Here is a 21219-nt window from a genome sequence, read left to right as displayed (position 1 = left end):
CATTGCTTTCCATTTTTAATAAGAATTTGAAATCAATGATGGCAAATAACTACTGTGGTGAGCTGACCCTGGCTGTTCTATCACTTCCCTGCTCATCTGGACAAGGTACAGGAACTATAACAAAAGGGTCATGGTTTGAGATAAGAACCAGCTGGAGATCGCTCACCAATTAACATTACGAGCAAAAAAGACTTCACTCATGGAAATTAGTTTAATTTATTGATAATCATGGCAGAGTTGGATAATAAAATACTAAAGACCTTCCCCCCACCCCTCCCTTCTTCCTGGGCTCAACTTAAGTCCTGCTTTTCTGTGCCTACTTCCTCTAAGAAATAGGGGGAGATGGGGAATGGGGGTTGCGGTCAGCTCAGCACAGTATCACCAAGGTTGGAAGAGACCTCAAAGATCATCAAGTCCAACCTGTCACCACAGACCTCATGGTTAGACTATGTCTGCCCCTCCTTCCTCCTCTCACTCTTCTGCTGTTCCAACATGGAGTCACTCCCACAGGAGACAGTCCTCCATGAGCTTCTCCAATGTGTATGCTTCCCACAGGCTGCGGTTCTTTGCCGAATGCCCAAGTGTGGGTCCTTTCCAAGTAATTCCATCCTTCAGGAACAGACTGCTCCAGGGTGGGTCCCCAAGGGAGTCACGAGCCTTCCCAGCATGCAGCCTTCTCTCTGTGGGTCCACAGATCCTGCCAGAAGCCTACTCCAGTTCAATCTTCTCACAGGGCCCCAGACTCCTTCAGGCATCCACGTGTGTGGTAGGTTGAGAGAGGGCTTAGCTCTCCCTCCTCCACAGGGTAAGAAACCACAGCTAACTCAGTCGAAGAGCAAAAGCTATATATTTACAAGCATATATGGAAAGCAGGTTATATATAACACAATATATACAGGTATTTACAATATATACACAGAAATACACAGCAAAGACAAATAACACAACAAAAATCCCTCCCTCAGGGAGGGATCCCCTCTTTGGAACCCCCTCTCTCCCCCCCTTACCTCCCTTTTTCCCCAAAAAGGGGTTAGAGAGAGAGAAAGGCAAGTTACTAAGGAAAAGAGTTGTTAGCAAGCTTCAAAAGCCCATGCAGGATTAGTGTTTGCTTATCTGAAGGCCAAGTCCAGCAGTTCGCAGAAGAAGCAGGCAGGGAGAACAGGCTGAAACACCAAACTCCCCCAACTCCCAAACCGAACTGAACTGAGGAAAAAAAAAAATTTTCCAACCGCTTCACAATCTAAAGCTGAATTTTTGTTTATCAACCAATGAAATTCGTTTAGAATATCAGAATGTTTTGGTTCTAGTACCAAAAACATTAGCCAGTGTGTTCCAGCAGTGTTTGTTCTTAAAGGCACAGCCTCAAACGACCACAGTCCACCCCTTTCTAAACAATTTCATTGGCTGTTAGTACTGTCCATCCAATCCAGAACAATATTTACAGTTCGTAAGTTAAGTTCATCGTCCATTCCGGCTATACTCAGATGTAGATGATTCAGAAGTCCAAGAAAATCCAAAATCAAGAAAATGGAAAACAGTTTGTCTCTCCGCAGACGAAGCGAAGAAAAAGGGAAACAGGGACTCAGGGACTCTCAGTTGACTCAGGGCTCTCAGGGTTCTCAGGGTTCGTGCACCGTAGATTCCTCAGGGACTCTTTCCTTTGGACGCGCTGTAGCTGTACAACATTCTGAAATTAAACTCTCTCAGCTAAAGTTAAATCTCTTTGTGGAATACACTGAATTTCACCATTCTCTTGCATTACCCAATAAGTGTGACCCGGACCTTCTGCTGAAACCACCCCTCGGACAGGTTTAGCCTCTCCTGAGGGCGAAAATACCCAAACAGTTTTACCTAACAGATTCTTTTCCCTAACAACAGGAACTCTATCACCTTCTACTTTCTGTAGCAGATCAGAATGTGCAGGTCCAGCTCGGTTCACTGAACCTCTACTGTTCACCAGCCAGGTTGCTTGTGCTAAATGTTTCTCCCAGTTTTTCAAAGATCCACCTCCCATGGCTTTGAGAGTGGTCTTCAACAAACCGTTGTAGCGTTCAATCTTCCCTGCAGCTGGTGCATAGTAAGGAATATGGAAAATCCACTCAATACCGTGCTCTTTTGCCCAGCTCTTTACAAGGTTGTTCTTGAAGTGAGTTCCGTTGTCTGACTCAATCCTCTCTGGAGTTCCGTGTCTCCACAGGATCTGTCTCTCCAGACCGAGAATGGTGTTGCGTGCAGTTGCATGTGGGACTGCGTAAGTTTCCAGCCATCCAGTGTTTGCCTCTACCATAGTAAGCACGTACTGCTTACCAGAACGAGAACGTGGTAGAGTGATGTAGTCAATCTGCCAAGCTTCACCATACCTGTATTTGGACCATCTGTCACCATACCACAAGGGCTTAATTCTCTTTGCCTGCTTAATAGCAGCACAAATGTCACAGTCATGGATGACTTGTGTGATGGCATCCATGGAAATGTCTATGGATCTGTCACGAGCCCATTGGTATGTTGCATCTCTGCCTTGATGTCCTGACGAATCGTGAGCCCACCGAGCTAAGAATATCTCACCTCGGTGTTTCCAGTCGAGATCAAGTTCAGAGTCCTTGTCTACTTGAGAAACTCTTGCAGCTAGATCTGCCTGATGGTTGTGCTGCTGTTCCTCAGTAGCTTTGCTCTTAGGAATGTGAGCATCAATGTGTCTCACTTTCACTGGAATTCTCTCGATTCGATCAGCAATGTCTTGCCACAGTTCAGCTGCCCAGATGGGTTTTCCTTTCCTCTGCCAGCCATTCTTTTTCCAGTTCTTTAGCCAACCCCATAGAGCATTGGCTACCATCCATGAGTCGGTGTAGAGATAAAGCTTTGGCCATCTCTCACGTTCAGCCACGTCGAGAGCTAGCTGGACAGCTTTTACCTCTGCAAACTGACTGGATTCTCCTTCTCCATCCTTCGCCTCTGCAACTCGGCGTGTTGGACTCCACACGGCAGACTTCCACCTTCGCTTGTTCCCGACGAGACAACAGGAACCGTCTGTGAACAAAGCATATTTCTTCTCATCATCTGAAAGGTCATTGTAAGGAGGAGCTTCCTCAGCACGAGTTACTCTCTCCTCTGGAGGTTTAGCACAGTTGGTATCTTCAGGCCAACTTGAGATCACCTCCACCAGACCAGGTCTTTCAAGATTTCCCATTCGAGCTCTCTGTGTTATCAGGGCCATCCACTTAGACCAGGTGGAATCTGTGGCATGATGTGGTGTGGAACCTTTGCCTTTGAACATCCAATTCAAAACTGGCAATCTGGGAGCTAAGAGAAGTTGTGACTCAGTTCCAATTACTTCAGAAGCTGCTTTCACTCCTTCATAGGCAGCTAGAATCTCTTTCTCTGTTGGAGTGTAATTAGCCTCTGAACCTCTGTAACCTCGACTCCAGAAACCAAGAGGTCGTCCACGTGTCTCACCTGGAGCTTTTTGCCACAAGCACCAGGTTGGACCATTGTCACCTGCAGCCGTGTACAAAATGTTCTTAATGTCTGGACCATCTCGCACAGGTCCCAGACCCACTGCTTGTACCACTTCTTGCTTTATCTGGTCAAAGGCTGCTTGTTGTTCAGGTCCCCAGTGGAAACTGTTCCTCTTTCGAGTCACATCATACAGAGGTTTCACAATCTGACTGTATCCAGGAATGTGTAGTCTCCAAAATCCCACTATCCCCAAGAAACGTAGAGTTTCTTGCTTGTTCGTGGGATTTGCCATGGTAGAGACTCTATTTACCACATCCACTGGAATGTGTCGGCGTCCATCCTGCCACTGCACTCCCAGAAACTGGATCTCTGTGGTAGGACCTTTCACTTTGTCTCTCTTGATGGCAAAACCTGCATTCAGGAGAATGTCCATGATTTTGTTACCTTTCTCGAAGACTTCCTCAGCAGTTTTACCCCAGACGATGATATCATCGATGAACTGGATGTGTTCTGGAGCACCACCTTCCTCCAGAGCATCATGGATTACTGCATGACAGATGCTGGAGCTGTGGATCCAGCCCATTGGCAGTCTGTTGAAAGTGTACTGGATTCCTCTCCAGGTGAAAGCAAACTGAGGCCTGCATTCCTCTGCTATGGGAATAGAGAAGAAGGCATTAGCAATGTCTATGGTAGCATACCATTTGGCCTCTTTGGATTCCAGCTCATACTGGAGTTCCATCATGTCTGGTACTGCTGCACTCATAGGCGGAGTTACTTCATTCAGGGCTCGGTAGTCCACTGTCAGACGCCAGTCTCCATTCGGCTTTCGCACAGGCCACACTGGACTGTTGAAAGGTGAATGAGTTTTGCTGATGACTTTCTGACTCTCCAACTGACGAATCAGATTCTGAATGGGCAACAAAGAGTCACGGTTGGTTCTGTATTGTCTGTGATGCACAGTCCGAGAAGCAACCGGCAACTTAATGTCCTGAATCTTGTGTTGTCCCACAACTGCAGATTCATCAGAAAGCTCAGGTCTAGCAGACAGCTTCAGTTTTTGTCCATCAATTTCTACAGAAGCTACTCCAAAAGCCCATTTGTAACCTTTAGGGTCTTTGAAACGCCCTTCTCTCAGAAAATCAATTCCCAAAATACAAGGTGCATCAGGTCCGGTCACAACTGTATGCTTTTTCCATTGTTTACCAGTTAAGCTTATATTAACCTCCACTTTACTTAACTCTTGAGATCCACCAGTGACTCCCAGAATAGTTATGGACTCTGATCCCTGATAATTTGATGGCAATATGGTGCACTGAGCTCCTGTGTCAACCAAGGCCCTGTACTTCTGAAAGTGTGAAGTGCCAGGCCACTGGATGTACACATCCCAATAGATTCTGTTATCTGTATTACCCCTCTCCTCCCCCTGGCGGGAGGCAGGGCACCCCTAGTTATGGGGAACATGTCCACAGGTGCAACGAGCACACTGTGCAGTGTTAGAACTGGAGCCACTGTTGGAGCTACTAGAGTTGTCCTGGGGAACTGTAGAAGTAACAGCTACCCTTCTGGTATTGCTACCTCGGGTTCTGCCACTTTGCAGTTCTCTCAGTCTCCTGAAAAGATTAGAAGTTGGTTGACCATCCCACCTGTTCATGTTCTCACCAAACTGATCACGCAGGGTAATCCAAATAGTCCTACGTGACTGCCTTGGTGGTCTGTTTTGGTTTGATCTGTTTTGGAATGACCTCCTTGGAGGATGTCTATTCCTCACAGATGAAACCTGTACCCACCTGGAGGAAGAATTGGAATCATCTCTTTGTGCCAATTGGGAGATGGTGTTTTTAAATTCATCCTTCAGCTCTTTCATGCAATTCTCCAGTTTTCCAGACAGAGTTTCAATGGCTGAAACCAAAGAAACACGTGTCATGCTATCATCCAATTGTCTCAATTGATCAGTGAATTGGCCAACCGTAAGAGGAGCTCCACCATAATTTCTTGCTACAATTCTGCTTGCCAGAATGTTTGCATAATTGGAAGGAGCAAGCTTGATGAGCTTTTTAGTAAGACCATTTCCTACAGGAACATCATCAGGATTCAGAGATTCATGTTCACCATAGAGTACCTCTCTAACAGCAAATTCTCTCAGACGCTTAATTCCCTCATCTATGGTAGTCCAGGGCTTAGGATTCCATGGAAGATCATCTCGGGAAGGGTATCTCATGAGAACCGCCATTAGAAGGCGTATCCACAGATTAACCTTACCGAGAGCCTTGCCTAGATGTCTATCTATTCCATTATCCTTTGAGAGAGTTCCTAGCTGGGCTGCTGACTTGTCTCCAACCATTAGAGCTGGAGCACCTGTATCATAGCATCTACCAAGCCAAGCGAGAACTGGCTCCTTATCTGCTCTGAGATAGTCTTTTCTTACATTTCTAAGCTCCTCCCGGGGTGAAGAGCAGTCGGTTATGTCATCTTGTTCTTGCTCCTCTGCCTCCTGTTCCTCAACTTGTGGTCCCAACAACCTCTCTGTCACTCTCTCAAGGATCCCTTTAAGCTGAGAGGCACCACCACTAGCTGCTGTCCTACCAAGAGATGCATCTCGATCCTCTGATGATCTCAATAACTCAGCTATATTTTTTAAGACAGATTTTCTCTTCCTCCCCAGCAGAAGAACCTTGCTGTGCATCCCCGTCAGCTCCTGAATCAGCTTTAGTCTTACCCTTCCTTGTTGTTAAAACTGCTACTTGCTTTACTGGAGCTGTGTTTGGGTTTCCAGCTGCCTTATTATCAGAAGCTGATAAGCTTTGAGACAGATTAGTTGCTTTGGAGGACGCTTCCGCTCCTGCCATGGAAGAAGGAGGAAATGACTTTGCCTCGTTAATGGTGGCTGCCTGGGACACAGGAGCCGCCATGTTTGGGGCTACTGTAGCCCCTGGCTGCTTGCCAGAATCATTAGCAGTGCTATTCAGAGCTGCCTTGCCGATTGACTTTTTAGCTTTATCTTTAACTGACACAGATTCTCCATTATCATCCTCACTGGATGTTCCTGAAACAGAGCTAGGGTGGCGTTTTCGTCTCTTAACCCTCCGTTTTATAACAAAACATGCCTTGGACACTTTTTTCTCCCGGTACAGTGCTACCAACAAATACACATTAATTATCATCATCAGCAGGACTACACACATCAAGAAAATCAGCTTTGGATCCCAGCCATCACTTAAAATTACCCTTTCACCGAGCGGAATCTTAAACTCTTTTATCTCAATAGGGAGTGTGCTAGATGTAACATTCCTGTACTTTTTAACATAAAAGAATTCCAGGCACTGATCATACAGAAGCCGAATCTTGTACTTAAACCACAAATATAATTTTTGCATTATATATTTACCTATCTTATCGATAATCATACCCAGGCAATACTTGTAGATCAATACACCAAAGACCGAGAAGAACAGACGCTCAAAAAGCCAAAACACCTTCATGTTTGCTCGTTCGACTTAAGCAAGCAATAAATCAAACTAATTTGTCAACAAGCCCCGAGTTGGGCAGCCAATAAATGTGGTAAGGTTGAGAGAGGGCTTAGCTCTCCCTCCTCCACAGGGTAAGAAACCACAGCTAACTCAGTCGAAGAGCAAAAGCTATATATTTACAAGCATATATGGAAAGCAGGTTATATATAACACAATATATACAGGTATTTACAATATATACACAGAAATACACAGCAAAGACAAATAACACAACAAAAATCCCTCCCTCAGGGAGGGATCCCCTCTTTGGAACCCCCTCTCTCCCCCCCTTACCTCCCTTTTTCCCCAAAAAGGGGTTAGAGAGAGAGAAAGGCAAGTTACTAAGGAAAAGAGTTGTTAGCAAGCTTCAAAAGCCCATGCAGGATTAGTGTTTGCTTATCTGAAGGCCAAGTCCAGCAGTTCGCAGAAGAAGCAGGCAGGGAGAACAGGCTGAAACACCAAACTCCCCCAACTCCCAAACCGAACTGAACTGAGGAAAAAAAAAAATTTTCCAACCGCTTCACAATCTAAAGCTGAATTTTTGTTTATCAACCAATGAAATTCGTTTAGAATATCAGAATGTTTTGGTTCTAGTACCAAAAACATTAGCCAGTGTGTTCCAGCAGTGTTTGTTCTTAAAGGCACAGCCTCAAACGACCACAACGTGCTCCAGCATGGGGTCCCCCATGAGCTGCAGATAGGTGTTTGCCTCACCGTTAACCTTTCCCCTCCTTATCTGCATTATCCCAGAGGTGCTGTCACTGTATCTGATTGACTTGGTCTTGGCCATCAGTGGGTCCATCCTGAAGCTTTGGCTCTATCAGATGTAGAGGATGCTTCCAACAGAAGCCCCTGTGACCTACCCTCCTCCCCCCAAAAACACAAACCCAGTACACATACTGCCGTATACATACCATATACACCACCACACAAACCCTATGTAAAGACATAAAATGAATGAGAAACTTGGTCATTCCTTCGAGCCAGGTAAAGCTGCAAGCTTCAGCACTCTGCCTTTTAATTGCTTCAACACGTTCTGATCATTCAGTATCTCCAGACATCCCTAATGGAAGGCTTTTTCCTGAAGCACGTCTTTCTGTTGTGTTACAGAAGACCTGACGGATTAAGCCTTTCTTGTGTGTACCATAGCATGAGTTCTCCTTCAGTGAAGCTGATTTCTCCTTACTCAGCAAGAATGTTATTCTGTCACATAGAAATCAAACCATCTCCAATTCTCTTTCACCCTGTGAGATTCATCGGAATTGTAGTGCTTGGAAAGCAGTAATGCTGGAAGGGAACTGGGAGTGCTAGCAAGCAGTAAATGAGGTCTGGCATTTGAGGGTAGCAGCATGGCAAAAAAAGCCCTCAGTGGTGTTGAATTACATCAGCATCGTGTCAAAGAGTGGGGAGGAGGGTGACAGCTGCTTTCTCCACGAGGATCTGAAACTCAGTATTGTGTTAGGCACTGGTGCCAGGGTACCACGAGGTGCACGTAACTGGGAGACTGTGTGGTGTGTCAGAAGTTTTCTTTCACTCCTAAACTAAGTCTCCTTGTTTAGATTCATGAACTGTAATTAGAGCCAGAATCAGTTGTTATGTTCATGGATCATTTCTGTCTGACACTGCTTAAGCAAGTGAGAAGGTGAGATGTGTTTTCCCTTTCTCTGCCATCTCTTTCCACAAACACTTTTTTTTCTACATCCCTACATATATTTTTCTCTTGTTGCAAATATTTTGACATGTAAACCTGATTTCTCAGCTGGTGTAATTGTCAAACTAACTTCACCAAGGAATATTTCAGCTCCCAAGTGGAGCCTTTTTATTATTATTATAACAGCAATAATAATATGTCTGAGACTCTAGTAAGAAGACTTGAGATTTACTCTTTTAACAGTAACAAAACATCTTGGAATGCCATGGAAATGTAGGTGTCCTTCCAAAAACCCAGGCCTGTCCAAAGTATGAAGAACAGCAGTAAACAGGGAACATAATGAAACAGAAAAAGAATGAGGTTAAAGAGAAGTTGAGCAATTATTTATTTTTTAAGGAAAAAAGGTTAGAAGAGAAATCAATACCTACCATTGACATCTAGAGCTGAATCATCTCCCAGAAGAGGACTGTACCATGTCTGAGTTATTAAAGCAGGTCTCAGGTCTCATTTTTCCTAACCTTTTCTGCTTTGATTTTGTAGCAGTTTGCCATAGTGGTTTGGGGTTTTTCCTTACAGTTCTTCCTCAGTGCACCTAGTTTGCTCAATGGTGTGTTCTTCACAGAGCTGTGTAAGTCTGTACTTGCCCTGCATGAGAACATTAGATAACATGTGAGACTTCATTAACATATGTTCTCCAGTCTACTTCTTTAGACAACTGCAATTGCCACAGCTGTAAGAAAGCAGATTTGAAGTCAGTGGACTTTGAAGCTAGGTGCTGACTTAGGTGCCTGCTAACAAAGGTGGAGATCATTTGCTTTATTCAGGGAGCTGAAGCATTTCTCTGAGTCACAGTTTCACCTTGCATTCTTCCTTCTTGCTTATATGATGCTTGTTTAGGGCCGCAATAACTCAAACTGTGGAATGTGGCTAACCACATCTTTGTGGTTACTGCTTGGCAAAGGAAGGAAGGTGGGAAGAGAGAAAGTGAGGAAATTAGGGGAGAAGGATGTAAGTAAGGGGGAGAAGGAAGGAAGAAAGGAGGGGAAAGGACTTGTGGATGGTGATAGATGAGAAGCTGGACATGATCAGAGAGTATGAGCTCACAGCCCAGAAGGCAAATCACATCCTGGGCTCATAAAAAGATGTGTTACCAGCAGATCCAGAGAGGTGATTCTGCCACTCTGCTCTGGTGAGACCTCACCTGGAGCACTGCTTCCAGCTCTGGAGCCCTCAGTCCAGGAAGGACATGGACCTAATGGTGAGGGTCCAGAGGAGAGCCATGAAAATGAGCAGGGGATTGGAGCACCTCTACTATGAGGACAGGCTGAGGGAGCTGGGGGGTGTTCAGCCTGGAGAGGAGGTGGCTCTGGGGAGACCTAATAGCAACCTTCTAGTACCTGAAGGGGGCCTACAATAAGGATGGAGAGAGACTGTTTACAGAGGGCTGTAAGTAACAGGATGAGGGAAAATGGCTTTGAACTAGAGAAGAACAGATTTAGATTGGATGTTAGGTACAGGTTCTTTATTATGAGGGTGGTGGAACACTGAAACAGGCTGCCCAGGGAGGTGTTTGGGTTTCCATCACTGGAGTTATTCAAGGTGAGGCTCAACAGGGCTCTGGGCAGCCTGATCTAGTTGAGGGTGTCCCTGCTAACTGCAGAGAGGGCTGGACTAGATGCTAACCTTCAGAGGTCCCTTCCAACCTGGACCATTTTCTGATTCTATGATTCTGTGAAAACAAATCTTACATCCCATGCTTGGCTTTATTGCCTAAGGGTGATGTTAAAGTAGCGGAGTTGAATGTCCTATTCTCTGAAGCTTCCTATTTCCCTCTGATGAGAAACTGTCTGTTTAGTTTGACACTTCTAATGTGGGTCAGTAACTGTCAGTACTGGATATTATCAAACTGTTTGTAGCTGAGATAAAATTACTACCAAAAAAAAGCACTCTCTGGTCTTCTAATTAATCCCACAGGAGAACAGAAACTCATTTAAGTTAGAAGTTCAGCTGTCGGCAGCGTCAGGAAAAGCTGGTTTCGCTTCTCTGAGCTGAATTAAAACCCAACATTAATAAAATTAAAGCTTGTTGCCTTCTTGAACTCTTACATCCAACAAAACAAAGGCTTAGAAGCTTTATAAACTGTGCTGCTACCTCCAATCCTTGACATAAGAAACAACATGCCGAGAACACATCATGAAACCTAGCGATGTTAGCATCCCCTTCGCTCTTCTCTGGGGGAACTTTTTCAGCATTGAATTTATCTACCTTTTGTATTTTTAGTTTTGTGAATAACAAAGGATAATGCAGACCTCTAGTTGTGTCTTTTTGTTAGCTTGGGTTTGCTTTATTTTGTGTTTTTTCATTCTGCCCAGAGCATATTGATAGGCAAATGCAGTTTGCATGTGGCTGGGTTGCAGTTCAACAATTAGGACCTCAAAGATGCTGCTCTGAAGCCAGGGAGGTCTCTATCCAGCCCATGCCACTTCTTTCTGAGAAGATGCAGGTCAATTGATTTAAGGGGCCAATAATGACTGTTTTGTTTTGTGACTGGACTTGCCAAAGATGATGAAAACACACAACTTCTTAAACCAAGACTAAAGCAAACAGCTCTTTGTTGACAGGAGGTGGGTCAAGAGAGGAAACCTGATGGCTCTTCTAGTATTCTGTGTGTAAAGGCAATGTGTATTATCTTCATACAACCTTCTTTCTTCCACTCTCAATGGAATAGGCAGGCCTTGGGATGAACTCTGAGTTGACTGTCTTGCAGACTGCTCCCTTAATGCTGGTTTGTCCTTTGGTTTAGTTGCTATTATTGCATGACAGAAGTTGAAACCACAATACGTGTTTCCTTGGTCTGATTGTTTCATCCCAGGCTGGGGTTTCAGTTGGATATTGTGTGTTGGCAGAAGTGCCATTTGTGAAGGAAGAGTTTATGATGCTGCCTCCAGTATCAGCAGCAGCCACAAAGCTGAAGTGTCTTTAAAATACCCTTTGAAGGGCTAGGACAGAATTAAAACTGAAGAGACTGGCTAATTCTCTTCTTGTTACTATGATGCTCATTGATGTTGATATTTTCATAATAATTATTAAAAAATGTGTTGAGCCCATGTTTCACAAAGATATGAACTGGCAGGCCCTGCCTAAGAAACAGGTTAAAACAAACCCTTTAAAAAAGATGGCTGAATCCTTTGCTTTCTATTTTTGCCCCTTATTAACTCATTCTCTTTTCCTTCAGTCATGAGAGCTACATGAACAGTATGTTGCCTTTGTCTCAAACTAAAAACAAATTGAAATAAGTTAAAGGTGGTGTTTTACAGCATGGGAGATCCATTTCTTCAGGGAAAATCCATCTTGTTTGACTGGAGTACTGAGCAGTATATTGAAATACTATTACTTTCCACTATTAAAAGTATAGAGATGTTCATTCTGTATCATTTCAGAGAAAAGGTAGCATTTTCATGAGCCTAAATGTCAAACTCTGAGTACTTAGATATGTGAAGGTAGAAATATGCTGTTTGCCTGCATATCTCTACATATCTGCATATCTGTGTTTAGGCATTCACCGTAGAACATGCTGGTGATAGCAAGCCAGGAGCTCAGCCTTTGGTGCTGCAAAAGACCTGGCACGTGCCTAGGTGTATTGAGCACATGATGGAAACAGCCCCTTTCTACTGAGTGCCACTTTAAGAGAAGCCAACAGGGGCTTTATCTTTTAAATAATTGTCTTGGTTTGAGCTGAAACAGCTCTGGACTGAGGACAGAATGAATTTACCCCAGAGGAGTGAATAAACACTCACACAGAATTGAAGGTTAAAGAGAAATACGATTTACAAAAGTAAATCAAATGCAAAAGGTACAAAGGCAAAAGGAAAAGTCTAAGGAGAGTGAGCAGTGGATTCTGGGTACCTGTCCTTCTGATAAGATGTTCCACAGCTAATTTTCTGAAAGGGGTGGGGATCTCTTTTGGCAAAAGAGAATCTTGGAAGTCCACATTTAGACTGGACAAAGAAAATCAAGGAACCTGGTACTCCTCATAATTTCTGGAAGCCCTGTTTTCTTTCATCTCAATTTTGTGTTTCAACAATTGTTTTCATTTCAAAATTCGCCAAGCAGCATTTTCACCAACCTTTTACAAACAGGAATTGCAGAGAGTGCAGCCAGTGTCAGGTTTAAATCTAGGCAGGTCTGTGTCCAAAAAGGTATGCCAAGCAGAGGTGGTTTGGGTTGGTTGGTTTGGTTTTTCTTTGGTTGGGTGGTTGGTGTGGATTTATTTGGTTTTGGTGGGGTTTTTTTGTTGTTGTTGTTTGAAAAAGGCTAAGACATTTTGTTGATTCTGTAAAGGTCATGATGACAAAATCCTTGGTCATAGTTCATCCACTGTATGAAATATTTATAAACAGTGTGATTTAATAGGTAATAACCTTCAAGGTTTGCACAAAATAGCCTTGGTTGAGTATCAATCCTCAAAGACAGTTGAATTCATCAGTAAAATGCAGCTTTGCTGTGGGAGCTGAGAACCTATTACTGTGCCTTTCCTGGTCCCTTTCCTCATTTCCAGTGCAGAAGTAATATTTCCTTATTCTGTCAATTACTTCACTGGATGTAGCCCAATTTCTGCTTGACACATCCAAACACAGCCACAGTCCCAAGTGCTTACTGTTCAGTGTGTTTTTGTGACCATCTTCAGCTCCTAATTCTGAAGCTATGTGGGAAAATACTGGTTTGGTACTTCGAAGGTAGTGCTACCTGTGACGCTTTCATCATTGTGCTCATTTCGAAGCTGGTCAGAGTTATACAACTAAGTTTGCTGTAGTAAAACTAGGGCAGCGTTGAAATCTTTCTTGGAAAAGAGACAAAGCTGTCAGAGTGCAAGCCACTTCATGTGGCTGTGCTGGAATGGAACACAGTGGCTCTGGTGGCAGCAGTGTGCCGCAGCTCTAGTAAGGAGATCTTGAGACAAGGGGAGGTAGCTTAAATGGTTTAAGGCAAAATGCCACATCAGCTGTCAGCCCTCAGCTTCCCTTTCCTATGGCAACAACTTCTGTTACTACCTTGCCATGCCTCGTCAATAGATATTTTCCCCCACAAATAAGTAGCATCTGTTGCAAGAATATGAGCTGTTTATTTGCTGATGCATTGTGGCATTAGCAGCATAGCTGAGCCACCACTTTGACATCCTTGTCTTTGAAGTAAACCTCGACATACAGTGCAATTTGGAGGGCTGTGACACACATCAACATCCCTCCCCCCTGCTGGGTTCTTGTTCCTTGTATCAGCTGTATTTTGCATCTCTTGATGCAACTTCAGAGAATAAAGTTTCTGAGAGTCAAACTGCGCAAGAAAGAGACGGAGGAATGATGGCTCTGCTGTGCCACTTGGATCTCCTGTATACAGGGGGGAAATTCAGGGAACAGGCTGTTCCCTTCTTCATTAATTTTGCACGGGAAGCCAGTAGAGGAGCATAAGGACGTGTGTTCCCTTCCAGCTCTCTAGAGGGAGAGGGACAGGAGATGAGACACAAAGTGAACTTTAGAAATTCTAAAATGTATAAATACTAAAAAAAGGGTAGTTTAAAAATACACATCCTGGGTCAATTGCAAGATGCAAACTTAATGTGCAATTGTAACCAACATCAGAAAATTCTGTTCTGATTCTTTTGGGGAGGCTTAGGCTGGGGGTTAGGAAGAAGTTCTACAGAGAGAGTGTGATTGCCATTGGAATGGGCTGCCTGGGGAGGTGGTGGAGTCACCATCATTGGAGGTGTTCAGGAGGAGGTTGGATGGGGTGCTTAATGCCATGGGTTAGTTGATTAGGTGGTGCTGGATGATGGGTTGGATGCGATGATCTCGAAGGTCTCTTCCAACCTGGTCTATTCTATTCTATTCTATTCTATTCTAATTCTGCTCTGGAATGTTTGTCCAGCTCCGCTGTTCTGTTCACACCACGATGACAGACTCATGTAGAACTCAGTAGCTCTTCTGATATACTTTCCTACAAACCTTCTGTGATACTCAGAGTAAGGATGAGTACAGCAGTTCACTAACATGAAACAAGAACCCAATGGCTGCAACAGGAAACACCAGCAGCTCTTTCATCTGTCCTGTGGCATGGTATCATGTGTCACAGCGCAGTGTGCTGCACAGAAAATCCTATCCCTGCTGTCAGGCAGACAGCATTGGCAGTGCCACGGGATAAAATACATGCAAAATAGATGTGTTGCTCACTAATGGTGAATGTCTTAGCTTTTAAGGATAATCAGATGTGTTTCTTCTGAACAAACGGCTTGAGCTGTACGCAAATCTTGGAAGCAAGACAAAATCTGCAGTTAGTAGAATCAGTAGTACAAAACTGAGCTAAAAAGATTTATTTTTAATGTGTACTTTGCATTATTAATCCTGGGCCTCACTGTGTGATGTAGCCATTTAAAGTAATCAGAAGATACACTCAGATGCTTCTGCTTTATTTATCTATTCCTTGCATAAGCAATGCCACTTTTTCTCACAGCAGTACCTCTGGCTTGCTGATGTGTTGCTATCCATTTATATTTATAGTTATGATGTTTTATTTATAGTTATGATGCAATGCTGTTATACAATAGTACAATACTGAAGCTAACATATAGAGTGCTGTTCTCTTTGGTGTATGCAGCAGGATGACTGCTTTTGAGGTCCCTTAGTTATGATGACATGAGAAGCCAATAGGCCTCAGGATTTTCAGTCAAAAATATTTTCCTTTCAGAGACTCTGTGTTTTGCTGGGAAAATACCATGTTTCTTTTTGTCTGAATGTGTCTTAGATTGATAAAATCTCATGTGGAAAGACTCAACCTACTTAAAATCTGATAGAAACAGCAAATGTTGGCTGAAATGTGTAAAATCTGAAGTGCCATCATGGTGTGCATATAGCAGTGCATGTCCTCTCTCACCAAGCATTCTGCCTGAGAAACGCTGATAATTAGGCTGATGACATCATTTACTCTTTTACCTTCTGCTCTGAAATTAACTTTGTGTTTCATGCTTTGTATACTTAGCAGAACAATTTCCATCTAATTTAAGTCACTGAACTGTGTGTGTATGCATGTTTTTTACAAATAATAAGATAAGGAGCTCACTCTCTTCATTGTCTGCTCGTAATGAGGAACGAAACCTGATTTTAAGCACGAGATGGGAGGTTGAGCCCTTTTCTTTTTTGAAGAGACAAGCATCCCTGAAGTCAAAATGCTTTAGACATGTAAAACAATCTGATATTTCTGCTTTGGCATTAGCTAAGCCACTAGAGACAATAAAAACCAGAGAAACTTCTACTTCTTTAACGAATGCTTTTCTTTATTCTTCCTTGGCCGCACAGTCATTCCCAGCACAGCACTGCAACGCGTCCACCCACAGTGAGCTTGCAGCGGACCATTTCAGTGGAAGGGTAAGATGATTCTCTGTTGAAGCTGCCTGTAGAGCTCTCAGATACCCCTAAGGCAGATGCTGAACTACTCACATGCACATAGCTGTTAACTAGATGTGGTTTTACATACCACAGTGTTTAAGCCTGCCAGATGAAAAAATAAATACACTTCAAATGAGTGTTATCCTTCCTAGATACTTATACTGGAAGGGTTGGTTTTCCTGGGGATGGGAGGATCTGTCATGGAGATGATAGATTAACTACAATCTCTTTAATGCATTTCATCTGACCACTGTCAATATTTACATGTGTTACCTGTAAAATTGTTCTCACTAATCATGGACATACCCAGTGAAGCCTTCTCTATTTTCTTAATGTATGCATGAGCTCTTTTTGCAAAGCAGTGTCCCAAAGTAAAGATAAAGTAGTATTCAGAACAATAACCCTGTGCTGGTGCATGTCTGTGTACATTGCTGTGTTGACTGTAGAAGCAGAGCTCTGACTCCTTAGCTGACAACATTTTAACAGAAATAATGGGGGGAAATATGTCTAATTCACAAACACAGTTAAGATTTTTGCATCTTTAAGGTATTATAAACCTGGTGTTTAACACTGAAGCACTTAGATTTTGGTGCACTGACTGGCATAGTTTATCCAAAAAAAAAAAAGGATTTGTTTCTTCTCTCCTACAGAAGTGTGGAATTGTTTGAATTATTTTGTAGACATTGGTAATAATTTGTCATCAGCTGCTCTCAGGTCCTATATCAAAGCCTGCCTTTCTTCTGATAATACTGACACTCTTCACAGAGGAAAGATGTGACCTTGTTGTATTTTGTGTTACAACTTTAATGTGGTACAGCCAGAAAATAAAATGGTAGATATGTGAAATATTCCACTCCTAAGTGAAGCCTGAAATGTTTTTTCTACATCTCAATTTTCTTCTTTTACCTGCATCTGAGAGTTTAAGCTTTTGTTTAAAATGTGTAGGATGGCTGCAGTAATTATTCATTGAAATCATGGGTGAACAATAAAATTCCTACAGCAAACGTGCATAGGGCTTAAGGGCTAAAGTCATCTAGAAAGTAATTCTATATATGAAGCCCTCATCCGCCAACTTCCTTGCTCAAAACAAGGAAGGCTAATCTCAAGTTGGATCAGGTTATTCAGGGACTTTGGTGGAACTGTGACCATCGCCAGCTGTGGACAGTACAAAAGTTCTGGGCAATCTCTCTAAATATGTCAACATCCTCATTATGGATTCCTTTCATTTATCTCTCTAATGAACAAAGAGAGTCATAAGGAATTCTCCTGGGTTTTAGACAAATTAGATCATTAATAAATGGATATTTGAAATCATACTGAGCTTCAAGAACAAGTTTATTAATTAAAATGAGGATTGGATTAAAAAAAAATTGCTAAATTGAGATTTAGGGAAAGACATTCTATTGTGATGTCTCTGACCTGGTCTGCTGGGCTCCATCACTCAGCAGGTACCCTGTAGGTTAAAGCTCCTGGTAAAATTTGTAAATCAGTCTGTCTGCATGGATTTTTAGCTAAACTGCAGGATCTGTACTGGCCATGTAGACAACTTGCATATATTGTGTATGAGTCATTAGAGCACAGGAAATCTGCAACTGATATTGCAGGTCTCCTGCGGCTCAGGAGGTTGAAGAAGATCTGGCTTGTAATTATTACTGATCAACTTAAACTGAGTTACCTTTCATTTCACGTAGGAAAGTGGCTCTGTTAGCCTGCCACACCACTGGACAAAAAGAAGTAATCAGCTCAGCCCTAAATATTTCATTATGTTAAAGTTCAGTTTATTCTAATGTTTTTGTGAAGTCCATGCTATTAAGTGTGCTTATAGCTAATGCAATTTGAGGTCAAAACAGAGTTATTTCTCTCTTGTAGGACCCAGGTTTCCATCAGTTCGAGTCCTGTATTTAGGTGACTCATTGCCTCACTTTGATGCACTTTGTAAATGCCTGCTTTACCTGCAAGGCATGCCTAGCACACGCTTAGATTTGTGGCCTGCGTGCTGGCTCTGTCTGACTGACTGTGTAGTCACACCGAGCCTCTGAAGTAAGGTAATTATTGGGTCCTGTGAAGGAGAAACTAACTACAGGAGGGTTAAAGTAATGCAGGGGGAACTGCATTGGTTGGCATTTATTTCTTTCCCCCCCGTTGAATATGTCCAAATTGAGAGCTGGCTAGAGCAGATTTTTCAAAAGCTGAATTTTTTCAACTAGATAATGCAAAATACAAAAAAAATGGGGGGGGGGGGGGGGGCGGGAAAAAAAAGTAGTATCAAGGTAAAAAAAAATAAAGAAGTCTTTAAAGATTAAATTTTCTTTCCAGTCAAGCCATATATTCTTCACAAGATACATGAGGTGAACTGATTTGCTAAGTGCACAAAAGCGTGGACTTCACAGGTGTTTGATGCCATTGTTGGTGAGGTCTAACTAGGAACTTCCCTAATGGTTTGTTTGCATGGTTTCAAAACAAGAACGCTCTAATGTCTCCATGTGAAAACATTGCTGGCTCGAGGCTTTGGCTGTTTGGTTTGTTTGGTTTGGGTTTTTTAATGGTTTTAATGGATAGTTTTTAACTGTGAATATTCAAAATAGGAAAAATACTGGAGGAAAACTAAATCCTGTCATCTGGGAGTCCTACTGTACTGCTGCATGAAGCTATAATGCTAGTGGCGTGTGATAGCCTCCTCTCTGGAGCTGGCATTCAGACTAAACTGTATTTTATATGCTACCAGTCATCTCTGCTGCTGAGCTGCTTACGAACTGGGATTTCAGCTTGATCAGAGTGTTTTGATGGGAATTTTAAGTGAATTTATCAGCATGACTGAGTATCTCAAATATATATAAATATTTATATATAAATAAACATTTGAACCATGACTAAGGGTAAGAATGTTTACTCTGAATAGGACAGATATTACAGACTGCTTTGTGTTTCAGAAGTGTCTTGTCTGAAGTAATTTTGGATGCTTGCTAGTAACAGACTGTATTGATATTTCAAAACATGGCTTAGAGGCACTGCTATTTTTAGGTACTCTCTTAGCCTTTGAACACTTCCTGTCTCCTGACAGTGCAGTGTCGTTGCTGTCACCGCTTCCACCGCAGCGAGCTTTGTTTGCAAACTGAAGTGTTAGAGCATTCATGGTAAATAAAGCCATCAAATGCTGTAAGGAATAGCTTATAGAAAAGTGGTTGCAATATGGAACCAATAGTTTCAAATGCAAGATACAAAGCAACCTTTTCAGTATGGAGTTGCCTGGATTGGGTGTAGCAGATGGAACAGAGATGTAGCTGTAAAGATTTGGTTTTATTATTAGCATGTAAATAACATACCTCCTGGATCAGGAAAGAGACACAAGTGCTTCTGTGAGACAAAGTGGAAATGAATAAATGTATTGGAATAATCTTTTCCCCTTCAAAATTAAAGAGCATGTTAGCTGTCCTACATTGTCACTCTAGAGAGCAGTCATCTTCCTCAAATCTAAGAGACATATTCCTGTGTGTTTAAAGTCAGCTTCAGCTGTCATGGTAAAAATATAGGCCAGTTTTTTAAATAAGAGCTTATTCCTGTATGCCAATTCCATCCTGCTATCTGTAAGCAGGAGACATTGCCTCGTGTGCAGGCCTCTACAAAAGGCAGAATGAAAGACTGTTAAAGTCCAGAGGGGTTCCCAGAAAACAAATAAAGTGTAAGCCAGTGCACTCATGCATGCATCAGTCAGGTTGAAGCCTGGCTCCCAGTAGGTTCTCTCATATTAAATATACTTCAAAGTTTGTGACAAGTTAGACATGATGTTTGCAAAATAAATGCATTAAAAATGTAGTCAGCATTAAAGTTAGGATAAAGTATTGCTTCTAGAGTTACTGCCAACATTTAATCAGCAAGCAATGCCAAGAAAACTAGTCAGATAAGCAGATAGAATACTTGTTGTGAGGAGAATGGGTAACTGTAGTAAGCAAAATTGCCTTTTGCTATGTGATAAATTAATATCTCATTAAAGGCTGAATGCTTAGATGCTAGTAAAGCAATGCTTAGTAAAACGAAATAATATTTCAAGTACATGCAATGAAAATGAACACTCTGCACGTGACCAAGACATTGTCTGAGTTTAAGAAGGCAAATTTACCCCTCTGGACTGTGCTGGTCAATTTGACAGTAATAAATAAGAGGAAATTTTCCTTATTTTTGTTATTTTCAATCAGAAGTTAACCTCACAAATCAGGGATCAGACTAAGTGCTGGGTCAGGTGCAACACTCTTGCGTTCAGTCAGCCTCTCCTAGGCTCTGAGATGGTCAAGGACTGGGGGCCGGGGAACGGAAGGTCTGCCAACTCCTACCACTGCCAGCTCATGGTGTTTTGGAAACCTCACAACAAAGACAGATCAGAGGGAGGGCTGGGCAAGAAGGCAGGGGTAGTGCTGCTTCACATCGTGATGGAAAATCTTTTGCCAAGCCTAAAAGGGGAACAGCAAAGGGAAAAATAATAGCCAGGATGCCACAGAGATGATGCTGCAGTAAAACAATAGGGCACAGCAGTACAGATGGATTTCTCTCTGAACTATTGTGAAGCAGAGTTGTAGGATGTGTAACATAAAATTTAAATCAGCTGAGTAAATTTGGTTTTGCCTGAACTCTAAAGCCTTTTTAAAAGGTGTGTGTGTGCATATTCCAGGCCTTCCACCACATTAAGATTTCAAATTCTCTCTTGTCTGATTACCCACATTTTAAATCATTCTACACACTGGCACATTCTCTGTCCATCCTAGCTTTCTGTGTTAAAGTGCTGTGAAGAATGCTCAGTCTAGTTGAATCACCTTTTCTAGGTCCTTCCAGTTTGAATGCCCTTTGGCTGTCTGAAATAAATGTGCAGTTATTTACTGGGGTTTTTGAAGCATGAGAATTGTACTGAAAAAAAATGGCTTGGATAGCCAACTCACTCTTCTAAGTAGGAGTAGCTCAGTGCTCTTACAATGAGTTGTCAGAAGCCAAACACCACACTGCTCAAAAGTGCTTTAATCCCTCAGATTATGTTTTTCCCCCTCATGTATGACTAATGTGTGACTTTAACCAATGGACACAATTTCTCTCTACTTCCACTTTCCCTCCTGCTATTAATTACTTTAAGTAGCTTAAATGTTTTTTGTTGTGTGATGTGTGTGTAGTGTTTTGTACAGAGGGT

At 42.5% G+C, this 21219-nt stretch overlaps 1 protein-coding gene across 7 annotated transcripts in view; it reads left to right on the top strand.

Moving 5' to 3' along the window:
• DLG2 (discs large MAGUK scaffold protein 2) overlaps positions 1-21219 on the top strand; it is a 1098948-nt gene that overhangs the window by 843138 nt on the left and 234591 nt on the right. For all 7 annotated transcript variants that reach the window (XM_054164548.1, XM_054164550.1, XM_054164553.1 and 4 more), the window contains one exon: positions 15960-16028. In XM_054164548.1, the coding sequence (XP_054020523.1) occupies positions 15960-16028 (69 nt within the window). The remainder of the gene's footprint in view (positions 1-15959; positions 16029-21219) is intronic.

This window comes from Dryobates pubescens, chromosome 10, assembly GCF_014839835.1.
Source record: "Dryobates pubescens isolate bDryPub1 chromosome 10, bDryPub1.pri, whole genome shotgun sequence".
NCBI lineage: Eukaryota > Metazoa > Chordata > Aves > Piciformes > Picidae > Dryobates > Dryobates pubescens.
The sequence above is the reverse complement of the archived record's forward strand: the minus strand, read 5'-3'. Positions and strand labels throughout refer to the sequence as shown.